This window comes from Oncorhynchus clarkii, chromosome 22 (genome assembly GCF_045791955.1).
Source record: "Oncorhynchus clarkii lewisi isolate Uvic-CL-2024 chromosome 22, UVic_Ocla_1.0, whole genome shotgun sequence".
In the NCBI taxonomy this organism is placed as follows: Eukaryota; Metazoa; Chordata; class Actinopteri; order Salmoniformes; family Salmonidae; genus Oncorhynchus; species Oncorhynchus clarkii.
Genome location: NC_092168.1, coordinates 40,205,552 through 40,231,760, shown reverse-complemented (window position 1 = coordinate 40,231,760; position 26,209 = coordinate 40,205,552). Strand labels below are relative to the sequence as shown.

The 26,209-nt window shown below is 46.3% G+C and overlaps 1 protein-coding gene across 1 annotated transcript in view; it reads left to right on the top strand.

Annotated features, from left to right (window-relative positions):
- Nucleotides 1-26,209, top strand: part of LOC139380902 (parathyroid hormone 2 receptor-like) — a 71,882-nt gene that overhangs the window by 7,007 nt on the left and 38,666 nt on the right. The window contains exons 3-6 of the mRNA XM_071124057.1: nucleotides 4,260-4,370; nucleotides 4,739-4,866; nucleotides 5,070-5,167; nucleotides 25,868-26,051. Coding sequence (XP_070980158.1) covers nucleotides 4,260-4,370; nucleotides 4,739-4,866; nucleotides 5,070-5,167; nucleotides 25,868-26,051 — 521 coding nt within the window. The remainder of the gene's footprint in view (nucleotides 1-4,259; nucleotides 4,371-4,738; nucleotides 4,867-5,069; nucleotides 5,168-25,867; nucleotides 26,052-26,209) is intronic.

Here is a 26,209-nt window from a genome sequence, read left to right as displayed (position 1 = left end):
GTCAGTGAAGACTCTTGCCAGTTGGTCTGTGCATGCTTTGAGTATATGTCCTGGTAATCCGCCTGGCCCGGCAGATTTGTGAATGTTCCCAAACGGCGCAGTGATCTAAGGCACTGCATGTCAGTGCAAGTGGTGTCACTACATTCCCTGGTTCAAGTCCAGGCTGTATCACATCTGGCCGTGATTGGGAGTCCCATAAGGCAGCGCACAATTGGCCTAGTTCGGTAGGCTATAATTGTAAATAAGAATTTGTTATTAACTGACTTGCCTAGTTAAATAAAGGTAAAAAAAAATTAAATGTTGACCTGTTTAAAGATCTTGCTCACATCGGCTATGGAGAGTGTGATCACAGAGTCATTTCGCTTTTCTGGTAGGCTAGCGTCACTGGACAGCTCTCGGCCAGGTTTCCTTTGTAGTCTGTAATAGTTTTCAAGCCTTGCCGCATCCGCGAGCGTTGGAGCCGGTGTAGTAGGATTTTATCTTAATCCTTTATTGACACCTTTCCTGTTTGATGGTTCGTCTGAGGGCATAGCGGGATTTCTTATAAGCGTTCGTATTAGTGTCCCGCTCCTTGAAAGCGGCAGCTCTTGCCTTTAGCTCAATGCAGATGTTGCCTGTAATCCATGGCTTCTGGTTGGGATATGTACGTATGGTCACTGTGGGGACGACTTCGGTGATGCACTTATTGATGAAGACGATGACTGGGGTGAAATACTCTTCAATGCCATTGGATGAATCCCAGAACATATTCCAGTCTGTGCTACCAAAACCTTCCTGTAGTGTAGCATCTGACCACTTCCGTATTGAGCGAGTCACTGGTACTTCCTGCTAAACATTTTACTTGTAAGCAGGAATCAGGCGGATATAATTATGGTCAGATTTGCCAAATGGAGGGCGAGAGAGAGCTTTATATGCATCTCTGTGTGTGGAGTAAAGGTGGTCTAGAGTTTTTTTCCCTCTTGTTGCACATGTGAAAGATGGTAGAAATGAGGTAAAATGGATTTAAGTTTCCCTGCATTAAATTCCCCGGCCACTAGGAGCGTCGCTTCTGGATGAGCATTTTCTTGTTTGCTTATGGCCTTATACAGCTCGTTGAGTGTAGTCTTGGTGCCAGCATCGGTTTGTGGTGGTAAATAGATGGCTACAAATAGTATATATGAGAACTCTCTTGGTAGATAGTGTGGTCTACAGCTGCCTGGTGTGGCAACTGCTCAGCATCCAACCACAAGGCGCTACAGAGAGTCATGCGTATGGCCCAGTACATCGCTGAGGCCAAGATTCCTGCCATCCAGGATCTCTATACCAGGAAGTGTCAAAGGAAGGCCCTAAAATGTGTTAAAGACTCAAGCCACCTGTGTCATTGACTGTTCTCTCTGCTACCGCATGACAAGTGATACCGGAGTGACAAGTCTAGGTCCAAAACTTTCCTTAACAGCTTCTACCCCCAAGTCATAAGACTGCTGAACAAGTAATCACATGGCCACCCGGACTATTTACATTGACACCCCCTCCTCCATTTGTTTTTACACTGCTGCTACGCGCTGTCTATTACCTATGCATAGTCACTTTACCCATAACTACGTGAACATATTTCTTCAATTACCTCGACTAACCTGTACCCCCACACATTGACACGGTACCGGTACCCCCTGTATATAGCCTCATTATTGTTATTTTATTGTGTTACTTTCTTTTTACATGAGTATATTTAGTAAATATTTTCTCAACTGTTATTTTTCTTAAAACTGAGTTGTTGGTTAAGGGCTTGTAAGTAAGCATTTCACAGTAAGGTTGTATTCGGCGCATGTGACAAATATCATTTGATTTGATTATGTTCCAGAATTAGAATACAAGTAAAGGACATAATAAATCAGTCTGCATATGCAAATTAGAGTGATGACAACGTAGTGAATGCGATTCGAATCATACAGATGACAGAGAATCCTCGCACTACGGTCTTAATCATGCCTGAGGGGAGGCATACTTCCTAGATGACACCCACTGACCCTCAGCCTTAGCCCATCCCAATTCCTGCATCATCTTGGTCTTATTGCCTTGTTATTTCATCCGCACTCATTTCTGTAGCTTTCCTCAGTGTTAATTTGTGGGAGATTAAAGCTACAGAATGTTGCTTCCGGGGAACAACAAGGTGAAACTCTGAATGGTTTCCCGGCAGCCTCTAATGAGTTGACCTGGCAACCCAAAACTGTTGGCAAACCTTTGTCTGGCTGGCCGGAAAGGACATTTTGGATTGGTTTGACTCACTTTGACACACTTCCATGGATTCTCTGCTGATGACAGAACAGAACAAATAGATTCAGTTGACAACAGTTGACAGCTGCTAGAATGAAGATGATGGCACAATGTTATATTAAAAGTTATTCTTAGTGCATATTTAAAACAACAGATTTAAAAAAAACTCTCTCAGGAAACCAAGACACGTTTCTTTGAATCTGTTCCTATGTTCTCAGAGGCCAGTGGATCAGGCAATTTAACAGTTCTAAGAAATCAGTGACAGTAGAGGACATATCTCTGAACTCAAACTCTCCAAATGTACAATGTTTTATTATTATTTTGTCCTCACCTCCCTTCCTCTGGCTTTCTACATTCACTCAGCCGAAGGTCAGCCGAGGTAATGAATGTAGACAAACACTATCCCGGTTTGGATCTAAGATGAGTCTCACCTTCACCTATGTATCAATGCCTGTTTGCTGGTGGGATGCAAGGGAAATTCATAGAGGAGCGCTAGGTTCTCTTAAAGGCGTGCATGTCACTTCTGCTACTGTAAGGTCAAGGTGAAGAAGACATAGTATACTGGGAATAAATTATACATACTTTGAATGTTCTGTAACCTAACATCCCACTGACTTCATTAATTGGGATATTCACGTGATAAGGCTCTCGAAGCTGGTGTTTGGAGGATATATTGGCACGAGTGTTGTCAGGCCCTGGACGAAGTCGACGGCCGGCAAACAGTGCCAGTGTATCCTTCAAACACCGGCTTCCAGGGCATTATCACTTTTATACAACTGGTTACCAACATATTCAAATAATGATTGACATATTTTCATCAACTTTATTTGGATGAATTTATTCATACTATTTCATCCTTCCACAAGATACAGTCCCGACACAAATCTAGAGAGTCTACCCAAGCCGGCTGATTGTTCGTTTTATCGATTCGGTTGCCAGAGATGTGACCCAGTAGTTTGTTGTAAATGATCCATTGCCATACTAGCTGACAAAATTCTTATCCCTTGGTTGCTAGCTAGCCAACTACGGCTAACTTACAGACAAGGTCGAACAGTGCAGGCAGAATAACAACAAAGTAGCTGCATTTGCATAAGTTGTTTTCTAGTCACATTTATTTGGATACATCCATAACAATGAGCTAATGATATACGATTTCACTTGGCATAGAAAATGTGCTCACTTGTCAGGACACAGTTGTTTAGAGCAGAGGAGCAAGCCAACAACACAGCTAGCCAACAACACAGCTAGCCAACAGCACAGCTAGCCAACAACACAGCTAGCCAACAACACAGCTAGCCAACAACACAGCTAGCACAATCACTTCAACCTGAATCTGGAAAGACTGCAACCTTGCTGCATTTAGTTTCGTTTGACCTGTTTTCTACTACATTTCTTTGTATACTGTATATCAATCAAAATGAATCCGCTTTCATGATTTCGACTGACTGAGAAGGTTGCCTGCCTGTCTCCTCCTGAACACCTTCATTACTATGGGACAGCTGGAGATCGAATTTCAATATTGAAACAATGTTGAAAATGTTGGAGAGACAGACAGCAAGTGTTTATAGAAATCTCTGCAGTTGAATATCAAAGGTTAGTCTAAAAGAAATGTGAGATAATGTCTAGATGAGATCAAGTTTATAAATTTGCCTGGATGGGCTGATGAGACAGTGGATTGCGCAGTGAGATGAAATAGGTATTTTAACGTCATAGCTTTAGCCGGTGGTAACTTGTGGAATAGACACCGGCTGGAATGCAGTTTTAATCAATCAGCATCCAGCATTAGACACACCCGTTGTATAGAATCAATATAACTCATATGATCAAGCTATAAAATTATCCAAAGTGTACAATGCTGTATTCAAACGTCAATATAGTAGAACGTCAAAGTTAGGAACATTTCAGCATTCGAACAACCTCCATTCCCAAAGTGTTCCTACTGTATCTCTGAGGTCCTGCACCGGTCACACACTGTAGTTGAAAATAGTGTTCTGCCTCTCCACTAGATGACCTCTGCCCCCCTGGTTGGGATGGCCTTATCTGCTGGCCACAGGGTTACCCAGGAGCTGTCACCAAGGTCCTCTGCCCCAGCTACATCTTCGACTTCAACCACAAAGGTAGATGACACCCCACTCTGCCTGCATGGCAGAACAGGTTCCAGGTTCCCCATAGAAATATAATTTGAACACAACATCTCTGTGTTGTTCCCCTTTACCTGTATATGGTTGATACATAGCTAGTTTATATTAATACTTGAATTATGTATTGTCTAATCCAAGTATACAGAAAGTATTATGACAAACAACTCTGCCTGCATGGGAGAATGGGTTCCCGTTTACCAATGTATGATTGATATAGTGCATTTAGAGTGGATTCATAGTGACTTTAGAAATTTGAATTATGTACTGCCTCACTTGAGGTGCCAAGTGAAACCAAGTAAGCTACAGAGATACAGTATGTTGATTTGTTGATATATATATTACAGGTCATGCCTACAGGAAGTGTGACATCAATGGGTCGTGGGTGTTTGTGGAGAGCCTGAACAGGACGTGGCCTAACTACTCAGAGTGTCTGGGCCCTGGGTTCTTGAAGCCAAGCAACGAGAGGGGGAAAGTGAGTACTGTTCTGTAACTACTGCAGCGGCCTTATCCCCACATATGCAGGAAACCCTACAGCCACTGTATATATTGTATTGTCTTTTAGCAGATTGTTTTATCCAAAGCCAGTTATCCATATAATAAAAATTCTCAGCAACAAAAGAGTGATCCAATTAAGATCCTACATCTGTACCTACAGTACCTGTATCCTTCTCCCAGCAGGACTTCTTTGAGCGTCTGTATGTCATGTACACCGTAGGCTACGCTGTGTCCTTCAGCTCTCTACTAGTGGCTATCTTCATCATCGGATATTTTAGGTGAGTGTGTGTGTGTGTTTGTGTGGTTGTGGTGACCAGAAGTCCCCACAAGGATAGTAATAAAAGGAACATTTGGACAAGTGGGGACATTTCGCCGGTCCCCACAAGGAAGAAAGCTTTAGGGTTAGGGTCACAATTAGGGTTAGAATTAGGGTTAAGGTTAGGGTCAAGGCTAAGGGTCAAGGGTCAGGGAAAATAGGATTTTGAATGGGAATTTTTGAGGGGCCCCGACAAGTATAGTAAAAACAAACATGTGTGTGTGTGTTTGCGTCTGTCTGTGTGCATACTTGCATGTGTGCATGCGCATGTCTTTCTGAAAGAGTGTGAGAGGCTTCCAGTAATAATCAATAGATGAAAACAGACAGCGGCCTAATGGGAGTTTGGCTCAGGCAAATGAGAACTAGGAAAGCCAGTGTGGAAATAGCAGTTTCCTGGCTGTGCACTGCAGAGTGTGAAAATACATTTGGCAACATGGAAATGCAGAGTAATCTGAAATGAATGCAAATGAGTTGAAAAAAGCTCAAATACTCCAAACATTGAGAGGAGGGATATTAAAGTAAAGAATAAAGATTTTAAGCATGGTCAAGAAGCCTTTTTTAGATAGGGTTTCTGAGAAAGTGAGTATGTTTCAAGGCCAACAAACAATAAGCAAAATAGAAAGACCAGGCAGCAGTACTGGATAAGCTTTAGTCCGTCATTAAATTGTCTCATCAGGCATATTGAATGATGCAGATAGACGGGTTGGTTGTTTAGCAACAAAACCAAGTCTGATTAAACCAAGATTGAACTCTATGGCCTGAATGCCAAGAGTCACGTCTGGAGGAAACCTGGCACCATCCCTACGGTGAGGCATGGTGGTGGCGGCATGTTTTTCAGCAGCAGGGACTGGGGAGACTAGTCAGGATCAAGGGAAAGATGAACGGAGCAAAGTACAGGGAGATCCTTGATGAAAACCTGCTCCAGAGCGCTAAGTACCTCAGAATGGGGCGAAGATTCACCTCAAACAGGACAACAACCCTAAGCTCACAGCCAAGACAACATAGGAGTGGCTTCGGGACAAGTCTCTGAATGTCCTTGAGTGGCCCAGCCAGAGCCCGGACATGAACCCGATCGAACATCTCTGGAGAGACGTAAAAAAGAGCAGTGAAGGACTCTGCTTGGAGTATCAAGCCTGTTCAGTAAGGTCCAGATCCCCACAGTTCTACCCCAACCTCCTCACAACACACCCAGTACAACGAACTGTCACTATCCCACACCCAGCTCATGGATAGGCCAAATGACACTGCTGCCCACGTTTCAGTCCCTCTACCGCTAACATAGTGCCATGGAAAGCCGCTACAGAGGCCACCATGACCACGCAGACCTACACTGCCACAATCCCTGCCGTAGACAGTTGTTTCAAGTAGGTCGTCAGCCGAAAGTCTCTAAACGGCAGTATGGAGATGTGACCACGCACTCTACCGTGATGCTGTTAACTCCACCTAACCAGGCATGGACTGGGGGGAACACCCGGAGAAACCAGTTTTCCAAATACTTTGCCTTGCTCAGGCTGAGTCTGCATTATCCACTGTTCCCGGCTATTCTGGTCTACCACCTGTTCAGACTCAGTCCACCGACCAACCCTCCATCAGCTGCTCTATCCTATTTAACTGACCAAACGTGGACTGCACCTGCCCAGCCAGGTTATCCTCCATGGACCTCTCCTCTCCAGCCAACTTATCAGCTGCCACCTGCTGCACCTCTCCGTCCAGCTCACCCGCCAGTACCTGCTGCACCTCTCCGTCCAGCTCACCCGCCAGTACCTGCTGCATCTCTCCGTCCAGCTCACCCGCCAGTACCTGCTGCACCTCTCCAACCAGCTCACCCGCCAGTACCTGCTGCACCTCTCCAACCAGCTCACCCGCCAGTACCTGCTGCACCTCTCCAACCAGCTCACCCGCCAGTACCTGCTGCACCTCTCCAACCAGCTCACCCGCCAGTACCTGCTGCACCTCTCCGTCCAGCTCACCCGCCAGTACCTGCTGCACCTCTCCAACCAGCTCACCCGCCAGTACCTGCTGCACCTCTCCAACCAGCTCACCCGCCAGTACCTGCTGCACCTCTCCAACCAGCTCACCCGCCAGTACCTGCTGCACCTCTCCAACCAGCTCACCCGCCAGTACCTGCTGCACCTCTCCAACCAGCTCACCCGCCAGTACCTGCTGCACCTCTCCAACCAGCTCACCCGCCAGTACCTGCTGCACCTCTCCAACCAGCTCACCTGCCAGTACCTGCTGCACCTCTCCGTCCAGCTCACCCGCCAGTACCTGCTGCACCTCTCCAACCAGCTCACCCGCCAGTACCTGCTGCATCTCTCCGTCCAGCTCACCCGCCAGTACCCGCTGCACCTCTCCAACCAGCTCACCCGCCAGTACCTGCTGCACCTCTCCAACCAGCTCACCCGCCAGTACCTGCTGCACCTCTCCAACCAGCTCACCCACCAGTACCTGCTGCACCTCTCCAACCAGCTCACCCGCCAGTACCTGCTGCACCTCTCCAACCAGCTCACCCGCCAGTACCTGCTGCACCTCTCCGTCCAGCTCACCCGCCAGTACCTGCTGCACCTCTCCAACCAGCTCACCCGCCAGTACCTGCTGCACCTCTCCGTCCAGCTCACCCGCCAGTACCTGCTGCACCTCTCCAACCAGCTCACCCGCCAGTACCTGCTGCACCTCTCCAACCAGCTCACCCGCCAGTACCTGCTGCACCTCTCCAACCAGCTCACCCGCCAGTACCTGCTGCACCTCTCCGTCCAGCTCACCCTCCAGTACTTGCTGCACCGTCAGCCTATTCACCAGCCTATCCGCTCCAGCAACCGCAGCTGCAACCATTACCTGTGTTAAGGCTTCCCAATCTAGTCCACAACAGTGAAGTGAGTTCGCAGACTTCAAGATGACACTGGACTACCTCTTGAATCCTCATATAGAACTCTCAGAACACTACAAGCACAGGGTCCTCATGCTTGAGCTCAAGCATGTCGACACTACAAGCAGCCCTGCACTGTAGCTATGCAGGCTTTGTAGATACGATACGGACAACCACACCAACTGGCACCTGATACTGGATGAGGCCAAGCTGATAGCTCAAACATGTCGACACGACCAGCAGCCTTACACTGCAGCTATGCAGGCTTTGCAGATACGATACGAACAACCACACCAACTGGTACAGAGGGAGTTCACTGCGATCCTCAACGCTCCTAATGTTAGTGGAGATTCCAAGGCCGTCCAGAGCTTCGCCCTCAGAGTAGACATCCTGGTAAGCCTGTTGAAATCCCTTGAAGGTCCCCAAGGCATGGAGCTGTTATGCACAGGCCACATAGACCGAGTGCTGCTCCCGAGGCGGGCACTACAGGGAAAACTTTGTGGAGCACCTACCTGCAACCTGACAGACCTCTCTGACTGGCTCAAGACCAAGGCCGAAGCCCAGCTGCTCTCCTCCAAGATGGCACAGCATCACCAAACAAAAAAGCCACAAAGCCCTCAAAGGGAACGACCATCCCCTCCAAGGCCAAAAAGTCAACCTGTCACCACCAATTAGCATTGCTCTGTCCAGTCCAGGTCTAGAGACAGCCAGGTTGGCAATACTTCAAAAGTCCAGACATCCACTGTCTCAAGGAACCACTTCAAATGTCTGTACCTCTTTTCCCACAGTGTCAAGAGCTATAATTCTCAGTGCACATAGTGTTGGACTAGTAACCGAAAGGTTGCAAGTTCAAATCCCCAAGCTGACAAGGTACAAATCTGTCGTTCTGCCCCTGAACAGGCAGTTAACCCACTGTTCCTAAGCCGTCATTGAAAATAAGAATTTGTTCTTAACTGACTTGCCTAGTAAAATAAAATAAAAAAAATAGTGAAGCAGACGCCAGAACAGATCGAAAAGCCGGATAGAAGACGGAAAGCTTTGACTGAAGTGTGGTCATAATAACCATGGGCCCAATGCACCCAGAGGAAGCCATGTGGAAAAGTACATCTCAACGTCCTTCAAGGTGTAGCCAAGCCGAGCCCCAGTGTCCTGTTTGTCACCCATCTAGACAGAGTTTACCTTACTCACTCCAATCAGAACGAACGAGCACTGCTAAGGAGTGGACAGAAGTCCCTGAATACGTACGCCATTTTAGATGGCGGAGTAGAGCGGACAATCATCCTCCCCTGCAGCGGTTAGACACCTTGACCTCGAAGGCCAGGAAGAGTCATTAGCCCTGCGGACAAATCGCCACAACGCTGCACATCTAACCGGTTCCTCAGTAGACTTCCAAGTATAGTGCGTTGCAAAGTATTCACCCCCTTGACGTTTTTCCAATTTTGTTGCATTACAACCTGTCATTTAAATTAAATTTAAAAAAATATTTGAATTTCATGTAATGGACATACACAAAATAGTTCAAAATTGTGAAGTGAAATGAAGAAAAAAAAACGTGTTTAAAAATGAAAATATTCAATAAAAATGGAAAAGTGGTGCATTCATATGTATTCACCCCCTTTACTATGAAGCCCCTCAATAAGATCTGGTGCAACCAATTACCTTCAGAAGTCACATAATTAGTTAAATAAAGTCCACCTGATCTGTCACATGATCTCAGTATACAGTTGAAGTTGGAAGTTTACATACACTTAGGTTGGAGTGATTAAAACTCGTTTTGCAACCACTCCACTTAACAAACTGTAGTTTTGGCAAGTCGGTTAGGACATCTACTTTGTGCATGACACAAGTAATGTTTCCAACAATTGTTTTACAGACAGATTATTTCACTTAGAATTCGCTGCATCACATTTCCAGTAGGTGAGAAGTTTACATTCACTAAGTTGACTGTGCCTTTAAACAGCTTGGAAAATTCCAGAAAATTATGTCATGGCTTTAGAAGCTTCTGATAGGCTATTTTACATAATTTGAGTCAATTGGAGGTTTACCTGTAGAAGTATTTCAAGGCCTACCTTCAATCTCAGTGCCTCTTTGCTTGACATCATGGGAAAATCTAAAGAAATCAGCCAAGACCTCAGAAAAACAATTGTAGACCTCCACAAGTCTGGTTCATCCTTGGGAGCAATTTCCAAATGCCTGAAGGTACCACGTTCATCTGTACAAACAATAGTACTCAAGTATAAACACCATGGGACCACGCAGCCGTCATGCCGCTCAGGAAGGAGACACGTTCTGTCTCCTAGAGATGAACGTACTTTGGTCCGAAAAGTGCAAATCAATCCCAGAACAACAGTAAAGGACCTTGTGAAGATGTTGGAGGAAACAGGTACAAAAGTATCTATATCCACAGTAAAACTAGTCCTATATCGACCTAATCTGAAAGGCCTCTAAGCAAGGAAGAAGCCACTGCTCCAAAACTGCCATAACAAAGCCAGACTACAGTTTACAACTGCACATGGGGACAAAGATTGTACTTTTTGGAGAAACGTCCTATGGTCTGATGATACAAAAACAGAACTGTTCGGCCATAATGACCATTGTTATGTTTGGAGGAAAAAGGGGGATGTTTGCAAGCCGAAGAACACCATCCCAACCGTGAAGCACGGGGGTAGCATCATGTTGTGGGCGTGCTTTGCTGCAGCATCTCAAGCAACATCTCAAGACATCAGTCAGGAAGTTAAAACTTGGTTGCAAATGGGTCTTCCAAGTGGACAATGACACCAAGACCTCAATAACTTAGAAAATGTGTGGGCAGAACTGAAAAAGCTTGTGCGAGCAAGGAGGCCTACAAACCTGACTCAGTTACACCAGCTCTGTCAGGAGGAATGGGGCAAAATTCACCCAACTTATTGTGGGAAGCTTGTGGAAGGCTACCCGAAATGTTTGACCCAAGTTAAACAATTTAAAGGCAATGCTACCAAATACTAATTGAGTGTATGTAAACCTCTGATCCACTGGGAATGGGATGAAATAAATAATTCTCGGTACTATTATTCTGACATTTCACATTCTTAAAATAAATGTATTTGGCTAAGTTGTTTGTAACATCCCTGTTTTGATTGTTATTTTCGCATTAGTGTCACATATCAGTTTGCAAACTATGTAAAAAAAAAAAAAAATCTGACACTGCTGAACATATAGCACTACCGCCAACGCTAAGATTTACCATTGCATTGTTAAGATAGAGCCCAGAGTCATAGGTATACCAAGAGATTTATGAAGACATTTTAAAGACAGAATAACACAATACAAAATGAACAAGGGCTACTTACAGTATATGCAGGCGAAGGTGTTTTAGTGTATTCATTCGAGCCATATTGGATTCAGAATCAAATTGATTCACACCAACAGTCTTTATATGCATGAATGTTGTACACAATTCTGGAAAAACTTTCTTTCATTTACAAAATTCAAGTTTACTGATTTAACATCCTTTTTTAAAATATTTTTATTTAACATCCATCAAATGTTATTTTAGCAGCCATATTGGATTTTGGACGCCATATTGGATTTGCGGCAAAATAGAAAGATCATTTGTGATGCCACCCTGACTTAATTGCAAGACTAGGGACTAAAGATACAAAATCCTTTAAAGAACCTTTGACCCCTTAAAATGTCATTTCAATGTCTGACCCCACTTGTTAAAGCCAATGACTTTAGCCACAACATCAAAAACCGTGGCACCGTATGCATTTTTGTCAGGCAGGACCATACAGCACTGCAGAAAATACATCTGACTTAAAAAGTTGTCTAATAAACAGCTACCAAAAGGTGAAGTTTACATTCATCATCAATATTCATAATTTAAATTTATTTATTTTGTATCTGTGGGTTTACAGGTATTGCTATTTGTTTGTGTATGTTGGGCAGACAATTGACTACTTGTATTCCACATTTTAGCAATATCAGAGCTTGCATGTATTGGGCTACATGACAAAACACAACCAGGGCTGTCTTAAAATGTTTGTGGCCTTGCCTATTAGCTTTGTCTGATGTGTAAGGCCAGTGCTTTAGCCCTGAGTACACTAGAGAGAGGGAGCACACAGGCTATTCGACAGCGTGGGAGAGGTCTCTTTATTAAGAGCCGTTTCAGAAGAATGAATAGACTCTTTCTCCGGTTAATGTATTAATGGAGCTTTTGAACAGAGCACACTCAGGGATTGACTCTACAGTCCCCAGAATCATTGTGTGGGTGGCTCAGAAAGAGTATCTTGTCAACTTCAGAGTAAATCTGTAATGTTCTCCTCGTTTAGCCTAATAGTCCTCGAAGCTCAAATAACGGGCACTTAGTAGTTGTTTTTTAATATATAATTAGATTTTCAGCAACACATTTTGGAGCTAAGGAAATTTGATTCCCCTGGGCAAAGCATAACCAATTTGGTCTAATATCCAGCTAAATTGTGTGAGACTTCTGGAGACGGTTAGAGTCTATGAGAGCAGCCTGTCCTAGAGTCAATCCTCAAAGAAGGACACTAACATGCTGACCGGACCGCATGCGCGCGGATTTTGTCCCCCCACACCAGATGCGATCAGGACATGCAGGTTGAAACGTCAAAGCAAACTCTGAACCAACTATATTAATTTGGGGACAGGTCGAAAAATATTAGACATTTATGACAATAGCTAGCTAGCTTGCTGATGCTAGCACATTTGTATTGGGATATAAGCACTGGGTTGTTATTTGACCTGAAATGCACAAGGTCCTATACAATTAATCCACATATAAAAGGGTAATGTTAAACCAAGTTAGTTTCTAGTAATCTCTCCTCCAAGCTTCTTCTTTGGACTTTATGTGGCGGTTGGCAACCAATTTTAATGTGCATTACCACAACCAACTGGAGTGTGGACCTCAGTTCCTCTTTCAATCACCCACTTGGGTATGTGCTCCTAAAAACCAATGAGGAGATGGGAGAGACAGGACTTGCAGAAAGTTGACCGTCACTGTAATGATGGGGTGGTGAGTCAGGAGCAGGTGCAGGTGAAACGTTTTAAAACAACAAAACCTAGAATACGACACTAACATAAGGCAGAACGCAAGAACAATACTGGTGAGTGAACATGGGAAAGTGACATTTAAAGGGGAGGAGATGATGAAGGTAATGGTCCAGTTGTGAATCATAATGATTAACAGGTGTGCGTAATGATGAGTGTCAGGTGTGCGTAATGATGAATGCCAGGTGTGCGTAAGGATGAATGCCAGGTGTGCGTAATGATGAATCCCAGGACCGGTGGTTAGTACTCTGGTGACGTTGTAGAGGAGCAGGAGTAGACATGACAGTACCCCCCCCCCCGCCGCATGACGACGCCGACGAGTGGGACAACCCCGAGGAGCGGGTTGGTCCGGGCGGAAAAGGTGGAAATCACAGATGATGCTGGGGTCCAGAATGACCTCCACCGGAGCACAACACCGCTCCTCTGGGCCATACCCCTTCCAGTCCACCAGATACTGAAGTTGACCCCCATGACATCAGGAGTCCAGTAGGGATCTGACATTAGACGCCGGGGGGGCCTGGTTTGAGCAAACACGGAACAGGACTTGACATACCACGTAACATCCTGCACCAAAGTGGGCCACCAGTTTTTCTCAGTGAGGGAATGGATGATGCGAGAAAAACCTGGATGTCTAGCAACAACAACTGTGTGTGCCCAGGTCAGCACCTTATCCCTGTGGGAACATAGATGTGCGTGGGAGGACGACTCCAGGGTACGGGTTCCCTCTCTAGAGCCTGGCGGATGTCCACATCTACGTCCGAAACCACTGGACCCACAACTTGGGAGGATAGGATTATGGGTGCCCTCTCTCCTGAATCGTAGATACAGGACAGGGCATCAGCCTTGATGTTCTTAAAACCTGGGTGATAGGTCAGCGTGAAGTTGAACCTAGTGAAGAAGAGGGCGCACCTGGCTTGACGCAGATTCAGTCTCTTTGCTGTCCGTATGTGTCATGTATTGTCATATTATGTCTTGTTCCTGTTCTTTCTCTTCACTCCGTCTCCCTCTGCTGGTCGTATTAGGTTACCTTCTCTTCCTCTCCTTCCCCCAGCTGCTCCTCATCTTCTCTAACTACCTCGTTCACCCTTTTCCCACCTGTTCCCTCTTTTCCCTCTGATTAGGTCTCTATTTCTCTCTCTGTTCCTGCTTCTGTCTTTGTCAGATTCTCTTTTGAGTTTCTCATGCCAGAACCAAACTATCGTCTCGTTTGCTTCACCCTTGTCCTGTCCTGTCGGAATCTGCCTGTTCATCTGATGCTACGTGTGATCAGGTACCTCTGTCCTCTACAACCCAGCTATTCTCCTCTGCTGCTAGAAGGGGACTCTAACCCAGCTATTCTCCTCTGCTGCTAGAAGGGGAACTCTTCTGTGATATTCAGAAGGACTTTATGTTTCATTTGTCGCCCTCTCTGCGGGTTGTTTATTTTGCCATCATATACATTTGAAGAGGATCTATGTCTTACCTGTGTTTTGACATTAAAGGACTCTGTTTTTGTTAAACCGCTTTTGGGTCCTCACTCACATGCATAACAGAAGAATCTGACCAAGAATGGACCCAGCGACTTCGGATCCTCTCCACTCAGCCGTCGAGATCCAGGGAGCGATGCTAGGCAGACACGAGCAGGAATTGTCTGCTGCTCGACATGCCGTTGAGACCCTGGCCGCCCAAGTCTCCAACCTCACAGAACAGATTCACCATCTCTGCCTCGATCCACCGGCCACTTCCAGGGCTTTCGAATCTCCGGAGCCCAGAATCAATAACCCGCCGTGTTACTCTGGGGAGCCCACTGAATGCCGCTCGTTCCTCACCCAGTGTGATATTGTGTTTTCTCTCCAGCCCAACACTTACTCCAGGAGCACAGCTCGTATCGCCTACGTCATATCTCTCCTTACTGGACGGGCTCGTGAGTGGGGCACGGCAATCTGGGAGGCGAGGGCTGAGTGTACTAACCAGTATCAGGACTTTAAGGAGGAGATGATACAGGTTTTTGATCGTTCTGTTTTTGGGGAGGAAGCTTCCAGGTTCCTGTCTTCCCTATGTCAAGGTAATCGATCCATAACAGATTACTCTATTGAGTTTCGCACTCTTGCTGCCTCCAGTAACTGGAACGAGCCGCTTTTGCTCGCTCGTTTTCTGGAGGGTCTCCGCGCGGAGGTAAAGGATGAGATTCTCTCCCGGGAGGTTCCTTCCAGCGTGGATTCCTTGATTGAACTCGCTATTCGCATAGAGCGACGGGTTGATCTTCGTCACCGAGCTCGTGGAAAGGAGCTCGCGTTCTCCGTTGCCCCCCTCTCCGCATCACTACCATCTTCCTCCGCCGGCTCGGGTGCTGAGCCTATGCAGCTGGGGGGTATCCGCATCTCGACTAAGGAGAGGGAACGGAGAATCCCCAACCGCCTCTGTCTCTATTGCGGTTCCGCTGGTCATTTTGTCACTTCATGTCCAGTAAAAGCCAGAGCTCATCAGTAAGCGGAGGGCTACTGGTGAGCGCTACTACTCTGGTCTCTCCTTCAAGATCCTGCACTACCTTGTCGGTCCATCTACGCTGGACCGGTTCGTCAGCTTCCTGCAGTGCCTTGATAGACTCTGGGGCGGAGGGCTGTTTTATGGACGAGACCTGGGCTCGGGAACATGACATTCCTCTCAGACAGTTAATAATTAAGGGAGCCCACGGCCTTGTTCGCTTTGGATGGTAGTCCTCTCCCCAGGATTCAGCGTGAGACGCTACCTTTAACCCTCACTGTCTCTGGTAATCATAGCGAAACCCTTTCTTTTTTAATTTTTCGTTCACCTTTTACACCTGTTGTTTTGGGCCATCCCTGGCTAGTTTGTCATAATCCTTCTATTAATTGGTCTAGTAATTCTATCCTCTCCTGAAACGTCTCTTGTCATGTGAAATGTTTAATGTCTGCTATCCCTCCTGTTTCCTCTGTCTCTTCTTCACAGGAGGAGCCTGGTGATTTGACAGGGGTGCCGGAGGAATATCACGATCTGCGCACGGTGTTCAGTCGGTCCAGGGCCACCTCTCTTCCTCCACACCGGTCGTATGATTGTAGTATTGATCTCCTTCCGGGAACCACTCCCCCCCGGGGTAGACTATACTCTCTGTCGGCTCCCGAACGTAAGGCTCTCGAAGATTATTTGTCTGTAGCTCTTGACGCCGGTACCATAGTCCCCTCCTCCTCTCCCGCCGGAGCGGGGTTTTTTTTTGTTAAGAAGAAGGACGGGTCCCTGCGCCCCTGCATAGATTATCGAGGGCTGAATGACATAACAGTGAAGAATCGTTATCCGCTTCCTCTTATGTCTTCAGCCTTCGAGATCCTGCAGGGAGCCAGGTTTTTCACTAAGTTGGACCTTCGTAACGCTTACCATCTCGTGCGCATCAGGGAGGGGGACGAGTGGAAGACGGCGTTTAACACTCCGTTAGGGCACTTTGAATACCGGGTTCTTCCTTTCGGCCTCGCTAACGCTCCAGCTGTCTTTCAGGCATTAGTCAATGACGTCCTGAGAGACATGCTGAACATCTTTGTTTTCGTTTACCTTGACGATATCCTGATTTTTTCACCGTCACTCCAGATTCATGTTCAGCACGTTCGACGTGTCCTCCAGCGCCTTTTAGAGAATTGTCTTTTTGTGAAGGCTGAGAAGTGCACTTTTCATGCCTCCTCCGTCACATTTCTCGGTTCTGTTATTTCCGCTGAAGGCATTAAGATGGATCCCGCTAAGGTCCAAGCTGTCATTGATTGGCCCGTCCCTAAGTCACGCGTCGAGCTGCAGCGCTTTCTCGGCTTCGCGAATTTCTATCGTCGTTTCATCCGTAATTTTGGTCAGGTGGCAGCTCCTCTCACAGCCCTTACTTCTGTCAAGACGTGCTTTAAGTGGTCCGTTTCCGCCCAGGGAGCTTTTGATCTCCTCAAGAATCGTTTTACATCCGCACCTATCCTTGTTACACCTGACGTCTCTAGACAGTTCGTTGTCGAGGTTGACGCGTCAGAGGTGGGCGTGGGAGCCATTCTTTCTCAGCGCTCCCTCTCTGACGACAAGGTCCACCCTTGCGCGTATTTTTCTCATCGCCTGTCGCCGTCGGAACGTAACTATGATGTGGGAAACCGCGAACTGCTCGCCATCCGCTTAGCCCTAGGCGAATGGCGACAGTGGTTGGAGGGGGCGACCGTTCCTTTTGTCGTTTGGACTGACCATAGGAACCTTGAGTACATCCGTTCTGCCAAACGACTTAATGCGCGTCAGGCTCGTTGGGCGCTGTTTTTCGCTCGTTTCGAGTTCGTGATTTCTTATCGTCCGGGCTCTAAGAACACCAAGCCTGATGCTTTATCTCGTCTCTTCAGTTCTTCAGTAGCCTCCACTGACCCCGAGGGGATTCTCCCTGAGGGGCGTGTTGTCGGGTTGACTGTCTGGGGAATTGAGAGGCAGGTAAAGCAAGCACTCACTCACACTCCGTCGCCGCACGCTTGTCCTAGGAACCTTCTTTTCGTTCCCGTTCCTACTCGTCTGGCCGTTCTTCAGTGGGCTCACTCTGCCAAGTTAGCCGGCCACCCCGGCGTTCGGGGTACGCTTGCTTCCATTCGCCAGCGTTTTTGGTGGCCCACCCGGGAGCATGACACGCGTCGTTTCGTGGCTGCTTGTTCGGTCTGCGCGCAGACTAAGTCCGGTAACTCCCCTCCTGCCGGCCGTCTCAGACCGCTTCCCATTCCCTCTCGACCGTGGTCTCACATCGCCTTAGATTTTATCACCGGACTGCCTTCGTCAGCGGGGAAGACTGTTATTCTTACGGTTGTCGATAGGTTCTCTAAGGCGGCTCATTTTATTCCCCTCGCTAAGCTCCCTTCTGCTAAAGAAACGGCACAAATCATCATCGAGAATGTTTTCAGAATTCATGGCCTTCCGTCAGACGTCGTTTCGGACAGGGGTCCGCAATTCACGTCTCAATTTTGGAGGGAGTTTTGCCGTTTGATTGGGATTTCCGTCAGTCTCTCTTCCGGCTTTCACCCCCAGTCTAACGGTCAAGCAGAACGGGCCAATCAGACTATTGGTCGCATCTTACGCAGTCTTTCTTTTCGTAACCCTGCGTCTTGGTCAGAACAGCTCCCCTGGGCAGAATACGCCCACAACTCGCTTCCTTCGTCTGCGACCGGGCTATCTCCTTTTCAGAGTAGCCTCGGGTACCAGCCTCCGCTGTTCTCGTCTCAGTTCGCCGAGTCCAGCGTCCCCTCCGCTCAGGCTTTTGTCCAACGTTGCGAGCGCACCTGGAAGAGGGTCAGGTCTGCACTTTGCCGTTATAGGGCGCAGACTGTGAGAGCCGCTAATAAGCGTAGAACTAAGAGTCCTAGATATTGTCGCGGTCAGAGAGTTTGGCTCTCCACTCAGAACCTTCCCCTTAAGACAGCTTCTCGCAAGTTGACCCCGCGGTTCATTGGTCCGTTCCGTATTTCTCAGATCATTAATCCTGTCGCAGTGCGACTTCTTCTTCCGCGATATCTTCATCGCGTCCACCCGGTCTTCCATGTCTCCTGTGTTAAGCCCGTTCTTCGCGCCCCCGCTCGTCTTCCCCCCCCCCCCATCCTTGTCGAGGGCGCACCTATCTACAGGGTCCGTAAAATTTTGGACATGCGTCCTCGGGGCCGTGGTCATCAGTACCTAGTGGATTGGGAGGGGTACGGTCCTGAGGAAAGGAGTTGGGTTCCCTCTCGGGACGTGCTGGACCGTTCGCTGATCGATGATTTCCTCCGTTGCCACCAGGTTTCCTCCTCGAGTGCGCCAGGAGGCGCTCGGTGAGTGGGGGGGTACTGTCATGTATTGTCATATTATGTCTTGTTCCTGTTCTTTCTCTTCACTCCGTCTCCCTCTGCTGGTCGTATTAGGTTACCTTCTCTTCCTCTCCTTCCCCCAGCTGCTCCTCATCTTCTCTAACTACCTCGTTCACCCTTTTCCCACCTGTTCCCTCTTTTCCCTCTGATTAGGTCTCTATTTCTCTCTCTGTTCCTGCTTCTGTCTTTGTCAGATTCTCTTTTGAGTTTCTCATGCCAGAACCAAACTATCGTCTCGTTTGCTTCACCCTTGTCCTGTCCTGTCGGAATCTGCCTGTTCATCTGATGCTACGTGTGATCAGGTACCTCTGTCCTCTACAACCCAGCTATTCTCCTCTGCTGCTAGAAGGGGACTCTAACCCAGCTATTCTCCTCTGCTGCTAGAAGGGGAACTCTTCTGTGATATTCAGAAGGACTTTATGTTTCATTTGTCGCCCTCTCTGCGGGTTGTTTATTTTGCCATCATATACATTTGAAGAGGATCTATGTCTTACCTGTGTTTTGACTCTGTTTTTGTTAAACCGCTTTTGGGTCCTCACTCACGTGCATAACAGTATGTACTCAAAGTTCCGATGGTTGGTGAAGTTGCCGAATGGTTCCTTGGCGTCCTCCATCCAGTGTCTTCACTCCTCTAATGCCAACTTCACTGCCAAGATCTCCCGATTGCTGACGTCGTAATTCTTCTCTGTGGGGGGCAGTTTTTTGGAGAAGAAAGCACAAGAATACATTTTTAATGGGTCCCTCTGTCTTTGTGACAAAACTGCCACCACATCCACCTCTGATGCGTCTACCTCAACCACAAAAGGTAGCATGGGGTCTGGGTGTTTTAGCAAGGGGGCGGAGGTGAAATTCTCCTTGAGGAGACGAAAGGCCTCGTTGTCTGCTGGAGACCAAACCAACCATTTGACTAGATGTTCAGAAGTCTTATGGCTTGGGGTAGAAGCTGTTTAGAAGCCTCTTGGACCTAGACCAGACACTGTGCTGAACGCTGTCTTCCACTCATCCCCCTCCCGGATGCGAATGAGATTGTAGGCACTCCACAGGTACAGTTTGGTGAAGAACCTGGCCCTGTGGAGCTGCTCGATGGCTGACGGCACCAGCGGGAGAGGGTACCGATACTTTGTGGTGATGTCATTGAGTCCTTGTTAATCGATACAAGGGCGTAATCCCCCTCCTTCTTGGCCACGAAGAAGAAACCAACTCTCATCCGACGTGGAACCACAGGGGACAGGGAAGCAGGTCCTCCGGCATTCAGGTGACCAGTCTGTGATTCTCACCCTCGACCATGAGATGGTAGGGTTATGGTGCTGAAGCCAAGGTAGGTTGAGGATGATCTTGTGAACTGGTGCACTAGTGATGAAGAAGGGAATGTTTTCCTGGTGACTGGGCTCCAATGTGAGTGGTTGGGTGATGTGTGTGATGGTTTCGGATCCTAGAGGCCGACAATCGAGACGTGCAGGTCAGGCAGCAGGCTGTTAGCCAGCCTGCCAGCATAGTGGAGTCTGCCACTAGCACAGTCAGTGTAGTCAGCTCAGCTATCCCAATTGAAACCGTGTCTGTGCCTCGACCTAGGTTGGGCAAAACTAAACATGGCAGTGTTCGCCTTAGCAATCTCACTAGGATAAAGATCTCCTCCATTCCTGTCATTATTGAAAGAGATCATGATACCTCACATCTCAAAATAGGGCTACTTAATGTTAGATCCCTTACTTCAAAGGCAATTATAGTCAATGAACTAATCACTGATCATAATCTTGATGTGATTGGTCTGACTGAAACATGGCTTAAGCCTGATGAATTGACTGTGTTAAATGAGGCCTCACCTCCTGGCTACACTAGTGACCATATCCCCCGTGCATCCCGCAAAGGCGGAGGTGTTGCTAACATTTATGATAGCAAATTTCAATTACAAAAAAAAAATCTAATCTGCGAAATAGAGGGAGCACTGAAGGAGAAAGCCACGGCACTTGGATGGTGTCCCGTCATATTTCTCTGGGAGGGATAGACGGGCATCGCTGACCTGAGCGGGTTGCTGGAAGGGCTGGTGTGCTGACTCGTTGGGTGGACTGGCTCTATAATATCCTCTGCTGTTGAGATGTTGTAGACTGTGGAGAACATCTTCCATGGCCGTCCCCAGTTGAGTCAGCTGATCATGGTGTTGATGAAGAAGGTCACCTTGTTCGTCGATCATCTGGGAGATGTCCGGTTGTCCTGCTGCTTCCATATTTTGAGTTGGTATTCTGTGATGATTAGATGGTGAGTCGGAAGCAGGTCCAGGTGAAAAGTTTTAATAAAACAACAAAAACAAAAACATGACACTAACATAAGGCAGAACGCCGATACACAAGAACAATATCAACTGGTGAGTGAACATGGGGGATGATGAAGGTAATGAAGTCTAGGTGTGAATCATAATGATTAACACGTGTGCGTAATGATGAGTGCCAGGACTGGTGGCTAGTACTCTGGTGACGTTGTACGCCGGATGGGAGGAGCAGGAGTAGACGTGACAGTCACAAATTGAACCAAGTTCTATTTTAGCACCTTGATGCGCACGAACAGTGTGGGTGCAATGATTGAATAACATATATGTGTACATTTATTTTGCAATGCTCACGCACGTGACACGAGTGGTGTGGGCAGCATGTTATGGGTGTTTTTGATTGGTTACTTAGTTGCAAATTGGGGTTATCAGCAAAACTGCAGAACATTGTGGACCTTAGGAAATGTGATTGCCCTGGGCAAAAAGTAAGCAATTTGGTCTTACACAGTTGTGTGGAAGACCATTATGTCCCATTCATATCTAACAGTCGAGACGATGGTTTAAAATCTCGGCCTTAAGAAATGAGACAAACTGCTAAACGATGTCCGCGCACCCGTGGAAATTCTGTTAACATAATTTAAGAAATCCCCATCATAAATACGTCCGTTTAAGACATAGATATCTTTAGCATTGGATGCGTCTCAATCCACCACATCACCCTATGTTGCACTTCCGCATATGCAGTGAATGGTGACAGAGCTAGCGGTGCTTGTCAGTTCATGAGTCATCATGAAAATCGGTCTTCTCACAAAATCGTTTGTAACGTCTGCAACTGTTATAACCCCTCTATGGAAAGATTAGACTTTCGCGAACACGACGGTGTTCTCCGTTTTGCTCTATGACTCCCACAAACGTCTAGGGACTTGTCTGTAGTCGGTACAGCCAGTCTGCCAACTTCTGTCTGTAGCGTCTGAACAGTTTGGGCTACACACTACTATGACCTCTGTGGAAAGGTGAGACTCTCTAAGACGGCCACAGGCTTCACAAGATTGGTCTGAAGGTACCCTGGTAGCAGCTGAATAAGTGAATGGAAGTATACATGAATACTGTTTAGTGGGTTAAATACATGTCCCTAATTTTTTTCTCCTGATCTTCTTCTGGTAAGAGGGCGCCAACAGATATGGCAGCTCTGCTTCTAGCTCCTAAGCATCTTTGCAGTATTTAGTTTTTTGGTGTGTTATTTCTTGCATTATTGGCCCATAATTACCCCATTTTGCATTACTACATATAGCTGGAAAGAACCTTTGGATATCAGAGCGACGGTAACTCACCAGCATTACGACCAGGATTATGACTTTCCCGAATTGGATCCTGTGTTCGTACCACCCAGGGCAATTTAACTTGTTCCAGAGACGGCTCCAAAACACTGCCGGCAGAGAAGCGGACTTCTAGTCCGACTCAGGTGTGCACACCACCCACCGCTTCCGAGTGTATTACTTTCTAATATTCAGTCTCTGGATAATTAGTAGACAAGCTCAGAGTGAGGATCTCCTTCCAGAGAGACATCAGGGATTGTAGCGTAGTCTGTTTCATGGAAGCATGGCTCTAACGGGATATATTGTCCCCATCTATTCAGCCATCTGGGTTCTCAGTACATTGCACAGACAGGAATAAAGAACTCTCTGAGAAGAAGAAAGGTGGGGGTGTATGTTACATGATTAACCAGTCATGGTGTGATTATGATAACATACAGAAATTCAAGTCCTTTTGTTCACCCAACCTAAAATACTGACCATATTACCTCCCAAGAGAATTCTCTTTGGTTATAGTCACAGCCGTGTATAATCCCCCTCAAGCCGATACCACGATGGCCCTCTTAGAACTACACTGGACTTTATGCAAACTGGAAAAAACATATCTTTTATTGTAGTTTGGGATTTAACAAAGCAAATTTGAGGAATACGCTACCGAAGTTCTACCAACACTGACCGTACAGTAGTACTCGAGTTGGTAAAACATTGGACCTCTGCTACTCAACTTTTTTGAAATGCCTACAAGGCCCTCCCCCGCCCTCCATTCGGCAAATCTGATCACGACTCCATTTTGCTCCTCCCATGCTATTTGTAGAGGTCTTGATTATGGAACGAGTTGCAGCTGGTAGGGATCTGCTCTGACTCCAGCACACCTGTCTTCAACCACACAATCACACAGAGAGGGAGAGGGAGAGAGAGGGAGTGTACAGGGGAATAACTGCAGGTCAAGAAGACACCGGATGAACACCAGAGGGCGTAGCAGCAGTAGAAGTAGATGTGACAAGGAACTCAACAACCCGAGCCGCGGCCTGTTCACCCCGCTATCATCCAGCAGGCGAGGCCAGTACAAGTGCATCAAAGCTGGGACTGAGAGACTGAAAAACAGCTTCTATCTTAAGGTCATCGGACTGTTAAATAGCCATCTCTAGCCGGCTTCCACCCGGTTACGTAACCCTGCACCTTGGAGGCTGCTGCCCTATGTACATAGACTTGGAATCACTGGCCACTTTAATAATGGAACACTAGTCACTCTCTAGGGTACGTGGGACGGTAGCATCCCACCTCGTCAACAGCCAGTGAAACTGCAGGGCACCAAATTCAAAACAGAAGTCCCATAATTAAAATTCCTCAAACATACATGTATTTTACACCATTTTGAAGATACACTTGTTGTAAATCCAGCCACAGTGTCCGATTTCAAAAAAGGCTCTACGTCATAAGCAAACCAAACGATTATGTTAGGTGAGTGCCTATTCACAGAATAACACAGCCATTTTTCCGGATTCACAAAAAGCAGAAATATAGATAAAATTAATCACTAACTTTTGATGATCTTCATCAGATGACACTCATAGGACTTCATGTTACACAATACATGTATGTTTTGTTCGGTAAAGTTCATATTTATATCCAAAAATCTGAGTTTACATTGGCGCGTTGTGGTCAGAAATGCATTGTCTCAAACAAACATCATGTGAAAGTGCAGAGAGCCACATAAAATGACAGAAATACTCATCATAAACATTGATAAACTATACAAGTGTTTTCATGGAAATATAGACAAACATCTCCTTAATGCAACCGCTGTGTCAGATTTCAAAAACACTTTACGACGAAAGCACACTTTGCGATTATGTTAGTTAGCCACAGAAACGCATACAGCCATTTTCCAGCCAAGGAGTGTCACAAAAGTCAGAAATAGCATTAAAATTAATCACATACCTTTGATGATCTTCATCTGGTGGAACTCCCAGGTCTCCATCTTAGACAATAAATGTTTGTTTTGTTCGATAATGTCCCTCTCTTTATGAGCAAAAACCTCCTTTTTGTTTGAGCTGCCCCTCCTTCACATCCAGTAATCCGAATGCAGTAAACATTTAAGGTTTAAAAAAGTATAATAAAAGTTAGTAGAAACATGACAAACGATGTTTAAAATCAATTCTCCGGTTGTTTTTGTCATAAATGATCAATAATATTTCAACCGGACAAAAGCTTCGTCAATAGGAAAGGAGAAACAAGAAAGGCGCATTCCCGATCAGGCGCATGGCTGATGAATGGAAATTTCCACTGGTCACTGATTGAAAGTGCTGTATCTCCCTCATTTTTCAGAGTAAAAGCCTGAAACAATGCCTAAAGACTGGTCACATGTAGAGGAAGGCACAGAGCTTGTGAACTGGGCCCAAAGTCTTTGTATGGTGGATAGGCTTTCAATGGAAAAACAGCCTTTCAAAATAATAGTACTTCCTGGTTGGATTTTCCTCGGGTTTTTGCCTGCCATATCAGTTCTGTTATACTCACAGACATCATTTTAACAGTTTTGGAAACTTTAGATTGTTTTCTATCCAAATCTACTGATTATATGCAAGTCCTATATTCTAGGACTGGGTAGCAGACAGTTTAATTTGGGCATGCTTTTCATCCAAAATCCCGAATGCTGCCCCCTACCCTAGTGAAGTTAACCTCATATGTATGTATATACTGTATTCTATTCTTCTGTATTTTAGTCACTCTAACATTGCTCAATCTAATGACTATATATTTTTTAAATTCCATTATTTTACTTTTAGATTTGTGTGTATTGTTGTGAGTCATTTTTAGATACTACTGCACTGTTATAGCTAGGAACACAAGCATTTCGCTACACCCTCAATACATCTGCTAAATATGTACATGTGATCATTAAAAAAAACAATTTTTATTTGATTTGGTTATCTTTCAGACATAGGACAGACACTTCAGAACAAACTTATTGCGGGGCTATCTGTTCCATGTAGTGAATTTGTTATTCAATGTGGTTTTTTTTTATATACTTGAAGGAGTTTTAAAATTCAAGATCAAATAGGAAAATGATCCTTGGTATGACCTTCTTAAAACAATTCCATATTCCCTTCCCCCAGCTTAGACAGAGCTTAGACTGTAGAGGGGTCATAACATGGTTATAACATACTCTTATGGGATAAACCAGCGGGCCTCTGACCAGAATATCGACCACCTGCTGGGTGTGTTAGTGCTCATACAGGTGGTTGCTAACACAACGCGGCCACACGCTGCTTATAGAAGTTTATATTTTCAGAGTGTCTCAGCTATTAGAGATTTTAACATTTCCTGGGCCTCTGTTTCCTGTCAGGCGTCTCCACTGTACCAGGAACTACATCCACATCCACCTGTTTGTCTCCTTCATGCTCCGAGCTGTCAGCATCTTCGTCAAAGACCGGGTGGTGCACACCAGCGCCGGCCTGCAGGAGTTTGATGCCGTGCTCATGGATAACTTCAAGACTGTGGCCATGGCTCCGCTGGATAACTCTCAGTATGTGAGTAGTAGTAGCGCTGCATCTCCTGCCTGCACCTCCCACTCTTGCTCTCCTCCACTTCTCTATGCCGCTACTCCTTCTCTCCTGCCCCTCCTTCACTTCTTCTCCCTAAGAATCCCAATAACCCCTGCTCTTCCAGGACTCATGAATAAATAAAA